General features: G+C 33.4%; 1 protein-coding gene across 1 annotated transcript in view; it reads right to left on the bottom strand.

Moving 5' to 3' along the window:
- Nucleotides 1-17228, bottom strand: part of BRIP1 (BRCA1 interacting DNA helicase 1) — a 214309-nt gene that overhangs the window by 193150 nt on the left and 3931 nt on the right. Inside the window, 3 exon segments of the mRNA XM_072940258.1 lie at nt 8299-8418; nt 10241-10368; nt 16247-16420. Of these exon segments, the coding sequence (XP_072796359.1) occupies nt 8299-8418; nt 10241-10368; nt 16247-16420 (422 nt within the window).

Here is a 17228-nt window from a genome sequence, read left to right as displayed (position 1 = left end):
TTATATCAAAGAATGTCTTTGCTTATAGGAAATAGACACTGAAGTATTCCAGGATGATAGGACATCATATCAACAACTTACTCTCAGATGGTTCAGGGGAGAAAATATGTATATTTGTATTATATTCCCAATTTTTGCATAATCTTGTGACTAGGTCAAAATCTTTAAAAACTGTAATAAACAAAGAAAGAAACAAATCTACCTATCTACCTACCTATCTATCTACCTATCAGTCAGACAACTGGTCAATTAACAAAATAGGTAAAGTTATCTTTCCATACCCACTATCAATGACTGAAAAGCTTCTATATGGCAATGGTAGATTCTACTATCACTAAATATATACACACATGTCAGGTAGACTGCTATATGTATTTCATTAAATATTTCTACATATCAAGAAAAATAACTGTCAAATCTTTCTGAAACATTCACCAAGTTCATTCAACATGATAAAGGAGATTTGAGATTTTTGACAATTAGCCTTTCTATTTCCACTACAGAGGTCACTATTATGTCTTCTACAAGCTCTTAAAACATCATAATTATTGGAGCTGAGGGAAACTCACTCAAACAATTATCCATCCATTCTATCACCCTGCCCTTACGCAAATTTGCAGATAAAGCAAGAAGTTCCCACTAAAGCCGCCAACTTCTGGCCTCACTTAACCAAGAGTAAAACAGCACAGGACAAGGGTTGGTAAACTTTCTTTAAAGGGCCAGAGAGCAAATATTTTAGGTTTTGTGAGCTATATCATCTCTGTCACAACTACTCAACTCTACCATTGTAGCACAAAAGCAGACACAAACAATATGTAAATAAATGTAAACTGTGTTCCCCAAAATTTATAAAAACAGGCAGCAGGCCATATTCAGCCCATGGACTGCAGTTTGCCAACTCCTGGCATAGAAAAAAAGTTAGATCAAAAAATTATGCATCATAATAGACCACTTAAGATTTGGATTTTTAAAAGCCTTTTCTATGACATGATAATTAGGTGAAAAGTAAAAGCTTTAATTCAAATTCTGTTTTTAAAAAGTGCATGTGTAATACATATTATATATATATTTTTTCAATGGCCACAAATTCTTCCCATCTCTATATGTAAGTTCCTTTTGCAAGGTCACTTTGCAGCTCTTCTCACCAAGAAGTGAATTCCAGCCCCTGAATCTGGGTTATTCCATGTGACTTACTTTGGTGACTGAGATATTAGGAAACATGACACAAACATAGGCTCAAAAGGTATTTGCACACTGGAGTTTCCTCTCTTGCTGCTCCTAGAACCCTGAGGCCACCATATACATAAGCTAGGGTTACTCTGCTGGATGATGAGATGCTTACCCCACAGTCCCAGCCAACTCCCAACCAATCCTATGAAGCAGAACCACCTTGCTGACTTGCAGCTGACCTGCAGCTGACCATGGATGCATGAGTGGCCCAGCTGAGATCAGCAGAAGAAATGCCCAGCTGTGCCCAGACTAAACTGCTGACCCCCAGAATAGTCAGCTAAATAAATGGTTGGTTTGTTACACAGCAATTGGTAACTAATTATGCGTGTGTGTTGTGTGTGTGTGTGTGCCCGCACATGTGTGTACATGCAAAAGGATAGCAACCAAAACGACAGGGGTTGATAGCGAGGGAATAGTTGAATTAAAGACCAATGTTAATAAGTATACATTTTGATGATTTCCAAATTTTAACTAAGGAATAGATGATCCCTTTGTAGTCAAAAAAAAGTTAATGTCATTAAAATATATATAACTCAACATCAATAAAGTATTTTTCATTATTTCCACTAAATATTGAGAGCCTAAAAAAATATGGACATTCTTTACCTGATACATTTGAATGAGTTCACAGATTTTAAGTTCTATCAGAGTTTGGGGACAAATAATTCCAGTTACATAGAAAACTAAGCAAATGACAAGACAAGACAAATATTAGCACTAGAAAAAAATAAAACCTGGTTTGGGGAAAGAACTGTTAACCATAATATAACGTTTGGCTCAGTTTTTAATAATATTTACATAATTTACAATAATGTAAGCACAAATATTGTGAGGCTTGAGGGGGAGAAGTAGTGAGAAAATTCGAAAGGATAGTAGGAAGATAATGGAAGGTATTCAAAACCAAAAATTCAAGAGAAAGGCAGTATATGCACATTATTTTTTATAAAGTAAGTAAATATCAGAATAAACAGGTGAAATGATAAAAAAAAAAATGACTGACTTCAGACAGTGGGGAATGGTAGAGAACAGAATTAGGGAAGTAGTCTACACCTTTTTGTTTGAAGCCACACAGAACTCTTTGACTCCAACTATATACACATAAGCTTTGAAAAAAATAAAAATGTAAAAAAAAAAAAAGTCCAGGAACTAATCCAAGTATATATAAGAATTTAGGATATGATAATAGCAAAACTTCAAATCAGGAAAAAATATTCTTTAATTGACACTGGAACAGTGGATCATCTATTTGGAAAAGCATACAGTTAGAGACTGACCTCAAAAATATTAAAATACATCCTATAAACGAGGGTTAAATGTAAAGAAGTTTTTTTAATATAACAGAACTATTGAAAATATCTGTTGTAAATTTATACAAAAAGATGCAGAAAGATTCTCATGAAAGTGTTCATTTTGTTTACATCTGGGAAGCAGAAAAGGGGATGGGAGTAATATTTCAAGGGAGAATATTATCATTTTTACTCTGTACTGGTTTACACTGTTAATTTTTTCAAACAATGTATATTCCCCATAATTATTTTTTAATTTGAGTTTAAAATTTCATTTGACTCTTTAGTCAAAATACATTTTGTGTATTTCCCCAACTGCAGATGAGCTGTTCAAAAGAAGATACTTTAATGCTAGACATTATTGAATAATAAAATCTGTTTTCTCTTGTTAAACAACTGTCTTTTCCTCACAAGAAAATAAAACAAAAAAATTTCAGTCATTCCTCTTCTCTCCTTTTCTTCCACTTATAATCCGTGAATCTACAGTCACCCAATTTTAGAACTAGGCTCAAATCATGGTTCTACCATATACCTGTAGTTATGACCACAGTAAAAGAATATAGTATCTTTGGGCTTCAATCTTCTTATCTATAAAATGAGACTAATATTTGCTCTAGTTTCTTCACAGTGATGATATAAGGATATATGAGAGAACAAATTGCCTGGCACAAACGTATATTCCAAACAGTTATCATTACATCATTAGCATAAACTGTTAAGAAAATGTAAGTTACTGTTTCTAACTGTCTGGCATATAATAGTTTTCAAAAATTTTGCTGCCTTCAATAAATTATACTTCAACTAGATGCTAATATTATTTAACAACGTGTTCCTACAGTAGCTAAAGAAATCAAAATAAATCTTTTGTTTATAGTAAGCACCAATTTACCTCTTGGGCTCTGAAATCATTATTTGATCTTTTATTTTTATGTGCTAGTACATAAAAAACTACAACCAAAATATACTGCAGAAGAAGAAAAAAGACATTTAAAAACCTGCTGTAAGTCTCCTCTATTTAAGTACTGTCACACCTCCTTAAGTATATGGATGTGAGTAAAAGTTGTAAGCCACAAGAAACAGTGGTAAATAGTAAACTTCCTTAACTTTAGCCATTTTCCCATTCATCTATTCAACAAATACGCGAGCACCAAGTTGATGCAAGTCCTGTGCCAGATGCTGGTTACAAAAAATGAACAAGAGAGACATCACACTTGTCCTTATGGACAGTCTGCCAAGCAGGCAAATAAAACTGTGAAACCTATAAATAAATATGTAATCATAAACTCTGGTAAGCATCATAAAGAAAAGAACAGGGTGTTGAGAGAGAGACTCAAAGAGGAACTAATCTTAAATAAATTATATAATATGACCTGGAGCAGTACAAAAATGAACTGTCTTTGAAGGTCATCTGGAAGAATTCATTTGGAAGCAGAATAGTGAGGTGGCTGAGAGGATCAATTCTAGAGCCAGACTGCCTGGGTCTCAAACTACCTCAACCCATCAAGCTTTGTGACATGAACTTAAATCCTCTGTGCTTCAATTTCCTCATCTGTCATTGAGGAAAATATTAATACCTTCCTCATAAGGTTATTGCAAGGACTGAATCTTTTGTTTTATTTTAAAAATTGTCAAATTCACAAAAAAAGTCAAAAGAACTTAAAATAAGCATTAACTCACATGAACCTGTATTTACCAAGTAAATTAGTGTTTCTAGGCTGCTTAGAAGAGTTTCTGAAACATGGTATGCATCATTTCACTATATAATATAGCAGTTTTTTAATAAAAGTAAATTGAAACTATGAGGAAAATGACTTGTAAAATACTTTCCTGAGTAAATTGATTATATTCTCCTGAAAGCCTAGAGAATATCTCTAGTATTAAAGGGAGGGAGGGCGGGATGGGAAGGAGGAGGAAAGAGAAGGAGAGAAAAAGAGAGAGACAGAAAAGAAAGTAAAGGTAGGAATGTTAAGGGGAAGAAAAAGAAAAACAGCCCCAAGGCTTTGCCCAATACCAACATTTTATCCAAGGATCAACAGCGCACTCTGCTGGACCCATCTCTTTCCTACATATTAGGCAAAAATAGTCAATTAAAGTAATAAACACTACAGCTACCTCAAATCAAAGAATTACTTTAATAAAAATATATACACAATGTTATCATTTATTTAATAAACAAATAAAAAGCAGTGTATAAGCATAAGAATGTGTCTGTGAAAATATCTCACCTATTGTAAGGATTTATTAAAAGAATTAAGAGAATATAAATGATTATGAATGGCAGAACAAGGTAATATCAAAATGGTAACATTCTATTCGAAAACATGGTTTTTCTTAACTATATTTTGACCACATGAAGACTGGTGCTTCACTAGTTCTTTTACATATGAATTATCCATATAAAAACATAAATCTAAAATGTAAGAAAAGGGAACAAGCAGGAGACACTGGAAGGTAATTCATATAAGAAAGGAGATATTAACATCATTTTCTGATTTGAAGAGGAAACTGGAGGTAATTGGAAGGTAAGAAGCTAAATATTCAATTCAATTTACAGGTTGAAGCCTAAATTATTTTAATAAAAACTAAGAAAATTTGAAAGAAAAATATAGCTTCATAAAAAAGCTTCATGTCGAATTTAGAGGAAAACAGAAATTACTAAGCTAATTTATCATTTAATATATGGAGGAAAGTTTTCCAAAAACTAATACAACTGCAGATTTTAAATGTATCGGGGGCAGGGTATAGCTCAAGTGGTAGAGCTCATGCTTAGCATGCATGAAGTCCTGGGTTCAATCCCCAGTACCTCCTCCAAGAATAAATAAACCTAAACTCAATTACCTCCTCCCACAAAAACAAAAAAAGATTGACGTTACATTCTCACAGGGCAAATAGGTAACAAACAAGTAGACAAATAAAATCAAATAGTAAGGGCTACTAAGAAAATAAGATACTGTGAAAGAAAATGAGTGAGAAAACATTGGCAGAGACAAACATACAGCATCATATTACTATTAACAATTGAACATTAAAAGCTCCTCAGATGACTTCTCCAAATGTAAGGCTTCTGTGAAGATAACTAACAATTTTTCCCCCACTTAGAATTTTCAAGAATTTAAGTATTTTTTTAAAAGTATTTTCAAGAATTTGAAAGAAGGCTCTTTGAAGGCAAGGATTATGGTATTCATTCACTCGTCTACAACTAGGTTCCTGGCAGTAGGTTAAGTGCTTGGAATATGAAGATGAATAAAACAGCCAGTCTTCAAGGAGGTCTCAGTTTACTAGAAAACCTGGTGGTGTCTATAATGGAACTCAGAGCCTGTGGAAAAGGTTTTAAGATTAAGTGTTAAAAACTGAGAAATAAAAAGAACATTCCAGATGGGAATCTAACTCAAAACTGGGCACACCAAGGAAGGCTTCCTGAAGGATTAGCAGAAGTCAGTCAGAAAAAAAGAGAGTGGGAAGAAGGAGAAAGGGAAAAAGAATGCAAAAAGTTTATAAGGGCCTAAAGACTATATAGGCAAACAGGAGTTTTAAGTGAAGACTTTGGCGATTTGTCAGTGAGTTTTTTACTTTCCCTACCTGAAAAACTAAATACACAGACAGAATATATGAAACAGTAGCTTTTAAGATATAGGACATAAGGCAGGGAAGAATGATTCCCTGAGGAATGGGAAACAAATGAGATTAAGCCTTATGATCATCTCAGTTTATTGTCCTGAGAGAGATTCCAGGCTGTGGCATGAGGAAGGGGAACTCAGATACAGCCTAGCAAACCCAAGCTGAAGAGACATTGCTGAGGGTCCAGGCAACCAAGAAGACTAAAGTTCACAGGGAAGAACACCGGAGGGGAGAGAGCTGCACAAAGAATGAACTCCAGAGACCTGCAGAAGGACCTCTCAAGTACCTAGTAGAGCACCGATCAGTACATGCCAGTGAGGAAACAATCCAAGACAGTGGCAGGCAGCACCTGAAATGATGGGGCACTCACATAGAGCGTGGAACAGTGCCTGTTCCCACGAGCCAGACTAGAAAAACCTCCCAATTCATGGAGCATTAGGTAGAGGATTCAGGAGGAACAAACCTCTATTGAGGTGGCCCAAAACTAAACCCTGCTCAGGTCCTAACTAACAAATACTAAAAGCAAGGTCCAAAAGGATCATCTGATTCCAAGTAATTTAACTGCATCCCAGACAAAACTCAAGAGTATTTACAGAAATACAGTAACATCCAGTACCCAGCAAGATTAAATTCACAATATTTGGAACTCAATAAAAAATCACCAGGCATGACTCCACTGACATAAAACTGTGAAAATGAAAACTAATCTATAGTGACTGGAAAAAAAAAATCTGTAGTTGCCTGAGGATGGAGGAAAGAAAAATGTCCTTTGGTCTGTCTTGAATTTAGGATGGATCTTTTCCAGGCATCATTTTGTAGTATCGTATATAGGTCACTTAGAAAATATTTGGTTTACTGATTTTACAGATCTTACAAATGTTAATATACTTCATTAAACAATTGCAAAAATTCACATTATACAGGGAAATATACACAAAATGTTATGATAAATCAGAGAAAAAAATGTGACAATGAGTGTGTATATGTCCAAGAATGACTGAAAAATTGTACTGAACACTGGAATTTGACACAACACTGTAAAATGATTATGAATCAATAAAAAATGTAAAAATAAATAAATAAATAAATACCAAGGATAAGCTTATATGCATAAGTGCTCAACGCATTTTGATTCCTCATCCTTTTCTTATGTCCTAACCTACCTTAATAATCATTTGTAGAATAAATTCTGATTTTAATTTAAAAAAAAATTCACATTATATAACATCACCTCCAATAAATATCATCAAAAAAGTCTTGAAGTATCAGAAAACTAAGCTCACAATGGTATATACAATTTTTTAAAATTCTAATTTTTCACTTGAAAGCTCAAGTTTTATCAAGCTCACTTTATTTTCAAGAATTACCATAGTTAGTCTGTTAGTTATTGTTTCAAGTAAAAACAATGTTCTGTGAAAAAGGGGGCTAGTTCAGCTCACAATCCAAACTAGTCTACAAGTGCTTTTCCTCAAGACAACCAATTTACCACTGAATGTGCAAGTGTTTTATGAAAAGTACTCATTTCATCACATAGAATGTTAAAAATCTCAAGGGTGAAGATTTAATAAAATTAGTAATTTCATTCCTTTATCAAGGACATTCTTAAGTGAAACTGGCTTTTCTTACCTGTGCATAACAATAGTGAAGAAAATGACTATTAATACAATACACTATCTTCACTGCACTAAAGCACCAACAGTTTTACCAGTCTTTGCTTTTGCATCACCAGTGCAAATGTCAAGACAGTAAAAAAAAAAAAAAAAAAAAAAGGCAAGCAACATCTTAACATCACTATGAAAATACTTCTGACTTTACAAACTGCCTAAAAAAAATCTCAGGAATCTCCAGAGCTCCCTTGAGAACTGCTGCCCTAAGGACACTGAAAGAACTTTGGGAAGTGGAGTTCACAAACATTAGAATGTAGAGAAGGAAAAAACTTTCAGATCTCATTCTGGTCCAATTCTCTTATTTTATAAATGAGGAAACCAGGGCACAAAGAGCATGGGTTTGCCATCTCACACAGTAGCAGTAATGTGATAGCACTTAGATTTCTGAGTTGTGTTCTACTCTGCTTTGATTACACTATTTTTCCTCTTTTTCAAAAATGGATTTAGCAAATTCCATACTTCCCTTCTTTAAACTAAGCAATGATATAAATACGTACATTTTGTGGCGAAAAGGAGTTTCTCTCTCCTAACGGAGAGTTGAGTTTTGCCGTCTTTCCTGAAGCAACTTTTGCATCCGAATGGGGTACCTCCTTTTCAAAACAATGACGTTTTCTAATCTGTAAACACAGAACCAACATGAAGTTGAATGTAAACTAAAAGTTTAATGAGGCTAGTTGTTCTCAAAGATCAAAATAGCTATAATGAGTTTTTCCAGCATTAAAAAAGAAAAAGACTATTTCTAACTGGCAACAATCAAAAAATTTCTAAAAATACAAATAAAATAGACTTAAATAAAACAGAATGACTTAAATAAAATAGAATGTAGTAGTATCTCTCAAATTCCAACTAAAATAGCTTTAATTAGTGATATGTCAAAACTAAAGTATTGTAAAATGATCTTTCAGTAAAAACACCATATGGACACCAAGTATAGTATTATAGCATACTTCACAAATCTAATTGGAAAATAAAAGTAAGTAAAAATGGAAATCTCTACCAGGGGGAAGGGGGTGGGAAGGGACAAATTGGGAGTTCAAGATTTGCCAATACTAACTACTATATGTAAAATAGATTAAAAACAAATTTCTTTTGTATAGCATAGGAAACTATATTCAACATCTTATAGTAACCTATAATGAAAAAGAATATGAAAACAAATATATGTAGGTGTATGTATGACTGAAATATTATACTGTACATGAGAAATTGATAACACACTGTAACTGACTGTACTTCAGTAAAAAAAAAAAAAAGAAAACCTCTCCTAAATTGAAAAAAAGAATAAAAAATTTAAATGTAAAAATTCATTATTTCCTACATAATAAAATCAATTACTTCATTACTATTATTATTATTACTTACTAGATACTTGATAATCCAAATTGTATTTGACTAAATTTTTTTATAAATACCATTGTTTTCTTTCCAAACTGTCTATGCTTTTTCTACTTGCCAAAAACCTACTTATTTAAATTATAAAGGGGAAAAAAAGTATTTCCACTGATAATTCCATTCCTATCAAAAAAAAAAAAAGAGAGAGAACCAACGAAGTCAAGGAATAAATGCTATATATTGAGTCCAACTTCACAACACCGAAATCTATGTACACATCTTGGGGGGGTAAAAAATCTCTAGATTCACACTTCATTGGTAGTTGGTGCTTTTCCAAATATAACCTGGCAAATTGATTAATTCTATTTCTAAAAACGAGTGTAATTACAGAAGATAATAAATGGAACAGATAAACTACATAAAAATGCAACACTTTTTGAGTATATTCAAATAAAAATATACAATTCTCTACAAATGACATGCTAATTAATAATAATCTTTTTTATTTGTAACTAAGTCTGTTAAAGTCCTAGTCTCCCTATCTCAGTGCAATGAACTCTTAAGAGTAAATATTGCATTCACCTATGAAAAGTACATTTCATTTAAAATTTCTAGTAATGTAGGTCAATAATTTTTAGAAATAAACATATTTTATAATATATTGATATCAAAAACTCAATAAACAAGAGTAAACCTTGTCACTATATTAAAACTATCAATACCCAAAACATCTGTGACCTAAATATTCATATCAGAGGTATTTTGGCCAAAAGAAAATACCATTATTAGCTGAAAACAGAGGAATTAAGAAGTACTAAGTAGCTCTACATGCCTTAAGTAAATATTTTACTGTCAAATTTTCTTTATATACAAAAAAGCATCATGCAGTTTCACTGTAACACGCTACTATGAATAATCTACTATAATAACAAACTCCTTTGCAATTAGTAACTATATAAAATGAAATTATAATAATTTATAATTTAATTTACATCTGTGACACTATCCAACTTATCTCTACAAATGCCACTGAAAACTCAATTGATACTTGAAGACCTCGTTCAGCTATAACTCACAGGGTTATTTCCCTGCCAGTAAACTGTTTACCTGCTGTGTAGTTTCTAAGGGTCGGATTCTTTTCTTCTCTACTTGAAAATCATCATTTTCATCTCTGTTCATGGATGCCTGTTTCTTAGCAGATAGTTTCGCAGCCAGTGTAGTTTTTTCAGGAGAGTCTTATATAAGAAGCCATTGAAAAATTAGTATAAGTAACTTACATTTAGGCAATTTTTCTAGAAAAAAATTGGAATCAAGATGTAAGACTTTAATCCATAAAAATACTGAATCACTATGCTATATACCCAAAACTAATATTGTAAATCAACTATATTTCAATTTTAAAAAGATGTTCAGACTTATTTCGAAAAACCTAGTAACATACTTTAAAACATGAAATGGTAAACATCTTTTAAAAGCACTTATTTACTACTCAGTTTACTTTAACAAAGACACAGCAAAATTTTTGAGAAATGTACTTTCAATAGGGAAGTCCAATTTTGATTTTTAATAGGTTTATGCTTTTATAGACCACTCCTGATAACACGGTTTAAAAAATATAACTATCAAACTCTCTCAAAAATTTTTCATCTCTATAAAAATCTTTATTTACAGTGTCTCAATGTTCCTTTTCTACTGTTTCTCAATGTTCTTTAGGCTTAAAAATAGAGTAGAATCAAGCTCCTATAATCTGCTTTTTAATCCCACAATTCTGAAAGCTCAATCTCAAGGTTACCAGTGACCTCAATCACCAAATATTATCCCCATTGCATGAATATAAACACTAGGTTTTAAAGAAGTAACATGCTCACATCATACAGCTACTAAAAGGCAGAGCCTGGATCTGACTGGCTCCTGCTGTCTGACTCCAAAATCCGTACACATAACCTCTAGGCATACAGCCAAACACAACACTGTCTTCTTGGAACATAAGAAACACATTTCCTTTTGCCTTAATGTCTTAACACTGTTCTTTACCATTCCTATACATTAAGTTTCTCCCTTTCCCTAAATGTGAGTGTTCTTCAAAGTGCCTTCCTTACTCTTGGCTCTTCTCTACAGTCCCTCCACTCCTAGGGCTTGAATTCATTTAACAAGCATTCATTATACTGAGTCCATATAATTCCAGACACCATGGAAAAACAATGAAGACAGTTCCTGGCCTTAAAGGATTCACAGACTATTAGGAGAGAAAGTCCTATAAGCAGGTCCAAAATCATTTCCAAAAAACAAGTTTGAACCTCCACAAACACAGAAGTGATCTATGTCACACAGCACTGGTTTTTCAAGCTTCTTCTGAAGAGGACTGCATTTTTTAAAGAAATATTGTTTAAAATCTCTAAAATAGGATGAAAGACCTAGAACTTCCCTGATCTACTGTCCCCTTCTCTCTATAAGCTATGTTGCTTCCTAAGACTCTTAGGAACATAGTTTGAAAACCACTATATTCTAAAATCTTACTAGTTCTGCCTTTCATACCTAGGTCTTTAATCTACCTGGAGTGAATGTTTGTGTATGGAGCAAAGCAGGGCTCCAATTTTAATTTTTTCCATATGGATATTGAAAATAGCACAGTACCACCCATAGAAAAGTCCCTCCAGTGCCTTCTGCTCTGTAGGAGCACTTCTTGTAAAAAAAAAAAAAATCAAGTCTTTGTATATATGTGAAACAGAATTTTCCACTGTGCTAATACCAAATGATTTTAATTATTATAGCTATTTTAATAAATCAGGATATTGCACAGATCAAGTCCTTTCACCTTGACCTGCTTCTTGCAACTGTTTTGGCTACTGTTAGTACTTTGCATTTCCATATATATTTTAGAAAAAATATGTAATTTTGAGATCTATAATTTTCTGGTAAACTAGTAAAATAACTATAAAACAAATCTAGGTAAGTGGTTCTCAACTGGGGGTGATTTTAACAACGTTACCCTCTACTCCAGGGACACTGGATAACGTCTGAAGACATTTTTGGTTGTCAGAAGATGGGGGGTGGGGAAGGATGTACTACTGGCACCTAGTGGGTTATGGCCTGGGAGATGCTTGTAGACACCCCACAATGCACAGGACAGCCTCCACAACAAAGAATCATCTCATTCAAAATGTTAATAGGACCACTGCTGAGAAGCCCTGCGCCAAATAATTCAAGGGGCAAGTATGCGCTCATTAAAGGGTAGGGACTATCCATCAAAAACAATAATTTAGTTTTAGAAAAACTGAACTGCCATGTGCCAAATAAGATTAACCTCAATTCATTAAAAAATATATATATTATCTACATATACAAAAAGGCTTATCTTCCTGTCCATTATAAGCAGGGAAGTTTGCAGGAAGTTTACCAAAGGGGTTAAATCTTTAAAATACAAAGGTATAAGGAAACAAGAAATATCCAGAATATATTTTTTAAAAGATCCTAGAAATCAGTAAGAAACAACCCAAAAGGAAAATGGGCAAATGAGTTGAACAGGCAGTTCACTAAAAGGGATATTCAAATGACCAATAAGCATATAAAAAGATGCTCAACCTCACTGGTCACCAGAGAAGTATCAATTAAAATATCACACATGCATCAGAATGGCTAAAATTTAAAGAGTAGAAATATCAAGTGCTAACAAGAATGTTGAACAATGTAACTTCCATATACTTCTAGCTGTAGGGTGGAGGGGTGGTGCAAAAAATGGTTCAGCCATTTTGGAAAATGTTAGCAGTATCTACTATTTATTGCTGAACATATGCATGCACTGTGACCAGCAATTCCATTCCTTGGTATTACATCTAATAGAAAATCTTTACTTACTTGTAGCAGAATGAACAAGAATGTAAAAGAATGTTCACAATAGCATTAATAACCAAAAGCAGAAACCACCCAAAAGTCTAACAATTGTAGAATAAACTAATAACGTACAAAATATTCATAGAAGGAAGTAACGCACAGCAACAAGAACTACTACTATATGCAACAGCACAAATGAATCTCAGAAATACAGCATTAAGTGGAAGCAGACATACACAAGAGTACAGATATAATTCCATTTCTATAAATAGAAGCAAAACTCATCAATGGGGACAGAAGGGAGGACAGCAATTACCTGTGGAGAGAAAGAACAGTGACTGGAAAAAAGCATGAGAAGTATCACTGGGGTGTTGGTTATACCCTATTTTTCACCTAGGAGGTCGTTACAAAAGTGTGCTTACTTTGTGAAAATTCATCAAGCTATACACATAAGATTTGTGCATTTTTCTGTATTTAGGTCATATCTTTTTAAGAAAATTACTTAAAAATATAAAGAGAATGTCAGGATACAACCCAGATTTACCCAATCTGATCCTTGAAGAGACTATTCTAAACAACTGTAACTCACAGTAATGTTAAAGTTCAAGTTGTGTACCTACTGACAACTGATTTTTTTGTAAAGGCACAAAGGTAATGAAGTGGATAAAGGAGAGCCTTTTCAATAAATGGTGCTGAACAATTAGATACCTACAAGCAAAATAACTGAACTTGGATCCACACCTTGCACCACACACAAAAATTAACTCAAAATGGACCTTAGACCTGAAAGTAAAACCTAAAACTGTATTTGATTAAAAGAAGAAACTTGTTTTCTTGTTTCAAATTACATAAAGCACTCTCAAAACTTAACAATAAAAAAAAATGAGCAGGCAAAAGGTTTGAACAGACATTTCATCAAAGAAGATACACAAATGGCTAATAAGTACATGCAAAGATGATCAATATCATAAGTCATTAGGGAAATACAAACTAAAATCACAGTATCACTACAAGCTGATTAGAATGGCTAAAAAGATTGACCATACCAGGTGTTGGCAAGAATGTAGAGAAATGGGAACTCTGAATACACTGCTGGTGGGACTATAAAATGGTATAACCACTTTGGGAAGCAGTTTGGAAGTTTCTCAAAAAGTTAAATGCAAGTGATTTAGTTATTTACCCAGAAAAATCAAAGTATATATCCATAACAATAACTTATTCATACACAAATTTTCAGAGTAGCTTTATTTTTAACAGTCCAAAACTAGAAACAACTCAGATATACTTCCACAAGTGACTAGAAACACAATTTGTAGCATATCCATACAATAGAACATTATTCAGCAACAAAAAAGGACAAACTGCTGATACATGCAAAAACATGGATGAATTTCAAAAGAATTATGTTAAGTGAAAGAAGCTAGACAAAATAAGCACACAAACTGTATTATTCCATTTATATAAACTCTAGAAGATACAAACTAATCTGTGGTGACAGGAGATCCGTGGTTGTTTGGGGAGGGTGAACTGTAGAGGGGTGGAAAGGAGGGATAGCAAAGGGGCAGGAGGAAACTTTTTGAAGGTGATGGATATATTCACTATCTTGATGTCAGTGAAAGTTTCAGGGAGATACACCTTTGTCAAAACTTATCAAAATGTACCATTTAAACATACACCATTTGTTAGGTAAATTTCAATAAAGCTGTTTTTAAAAAAATACAGATTGTACATAAATATTATAAACCAGTGTTCTTATAATTAGCTCCAAGTCAGTTCCATTCATTCACACAAGAAATATTTACCTAGCTCCTACTATATGCTAGGCACTCACCAGGTATACAGTGGTGAGCAAGCTGGCACAGTCCCTGACCTCATGGAGTATACAGTCTGCTAAGAGAAGCAGAGAGTAATAAAAGATGCACACAGACACATGGATAATACAAACTGTGACAAGTACTAGGAAGGAGAGGTACACAGTGAGATGACAGACTACAACAGAGAAACGAAATCTAGTCTGACAGAAAGGATGGTATGGCTCCCTTTAAGAATTGATATTTAAGCTGAGAGCTAAAAGAAGAGCAGGATAACAAGACAAAGAAGGAACTTTTCTCTAAAGAAACACTAATGCAAGCAAAGGGTCTGGAGGCAGGAGAAAGCATGACCCTTTGAAGGAACGGAAAGAAAGCCAAAAGAGTAAAGGGTCAAAACAGCGTAGTCAACACCACTGGCCGCCTCTCCGGCATCTATTCCACCTCCACTTCCTCATTCCTAACAGAATCACACTTTAGCTCAAGCAGCAAGCATCCTCCTCTCGTCATGTGCTTTGGAGGAAGATGACTCCATCCTTGATTGTAGGAAGTAGACACTGTCTAGACTCAAGTCAATCATGGCGGCCTCTTTTCTCCCTGCCAGTGATTAGCTAAGTAATGGCATAAGTGAAAGCAGGAAATGGAGTTATTACATGCTCTAAGCAAGAGACGGTAGTTTGGACTAGGGAAGCATCAGTGGAGACAGAGTTTGCTAAAATTTGCAAGGAGGAATAAGGAAAAGTGTACAGGATGTCTCGTAGGTTTCTGGCTTAGCAAATAAAGGTCAATCCTTTCCATATAGTCAAAGCAGAAGAAGTATTTTTTAAATTAATAATGTTATGTTATTCTTAATATATTTCTCTTACATAAATCTAATAAGAACTACTTAAAGATCATACTTGAAACATACCTGATCTCATGTAGGATACTGGTCTCAGAAGTTCAGGCAAACATCAAGAATGAATGAGGCTAATTAGATTTTGTCTTACAACACAAATCAAAATATTTTATAAAATTCTAACATATAATTAACAGTACTGCCTACAAATGACATCAATTGCTGACTATCATTCATTTTGCCTTGACTTCTTCAAAAATGATTTAAGCTGGCAAGATGTCTGAATCAATTAAAAGTTAAGCCAAGAATAAAGATTTCTGACCATTCTGTGTGTTATTTAAAATAATTCCAGGGGGGAGGGTATAGCTCAAGTGGTAGAGTGCATGCTTAGCATACGCGAGGTCCTGGGTTCAATCCCCAGTACCTCCTCCAAAATTAAATAAGCCTAATTACCTCCCCCTGCCAAAAAAATTAATAAATCAAATTAAATTAAAAAAATAATAATAATTTCAGAGAAATGAGGTAGAAATACATAATCAATTATTCTAACCAAGTTTATCTAAATTAGGTATTATAACAGCGATAAATAAAAATCTTATTACAGATACCAACAGACTCAGGCAAAATATAAACTACCTTGACACACTGACGAAGTGCCACTTCTTTCAGAAGGTGGTGTACTTGGACTGCTGAAATGATATGAAGCTCCTTGGTTCATGTCATTGTTTGTAAAATTCTTTGAATGGCAAGTGCAGCAACAAGATAATGGTACTTCAGTTTTTTCACTCAAGCTTTCATCCACTGGCTTCCCTAAAAATGAAAGAACCGCATTATAATATTTCTAATTTTAAAAATGTTAATCTTCCTCTGCAGGGTGGGTGCACAACCACCCCAATTCGCCCAGGACTGGGAGGTTTCCCAGGATGCAAGATTTTCAGTGCTAAAACCGGGGAAGTGCCTGGCAAATCTCGACAAGGTGGACACCCTTTCTGCAGCATCATGTCAGGACAGGAGAGAAACACTTATGCCAGAAACATTTATAGAGAAATTATCAACAATTTACATAATTTACAAAAATCTAATAATAGTCAAAGATTAATAATGTAATAAAGGCACAACCACTAAAGCATTCATTTATATTGAGATTTATTAAAAAGTCAAGCATAGACGATTAAAAAAAGACCTAAAGTATATTCTTAATTACTGCTATTTCCCTAAATGAAGAATTTGAAAGTTCAATATATTAAATAATAATGTAAACACACAAGGGTTAAATCATTCCCACATTATACTTCTATTTCAAAAAGAAACATATTTGATGATATTTCTGATAATGTATCAAAATACATTTTAAGGGCAATATTCAAATGAAATTTAAAAAGTAGTTTTAATACTTAAACATAATACAGAATTGTAATAGGTCTACATTGTGTACCTACACTGTATAAATATATACTTCATAGATACAAAAAACTGAATAATTAATTTTCTTTTCTATAAACAGTACAGACATTATTGTCCCATCTGTACTATATAAATACTACTAATTTTATTTTTCAGTCTCCCATTAAAATTTTAAGTTATTAACAGATAATTTGATTTTTTCCCAAAGATAGAA

This window comes from Vicugna pacos, chromosome 16 (genome assembly GCF_048564905.1).
Source record: "Vicugna pacos chromosome 16, VicPac4, whole genome shotgun sequence".
Lineage (NCBI taxonomy): Eukaryota > Metazoa > Chordata > Mammalia > Artiodactyla > Camelidae > Vicugna > Vicugna pacos.
The sequence above is the reverse complement of the archived record's forward strand: the minus strand, read 5'-3'. Positions and strand labels throughout refer to the sequence as shown.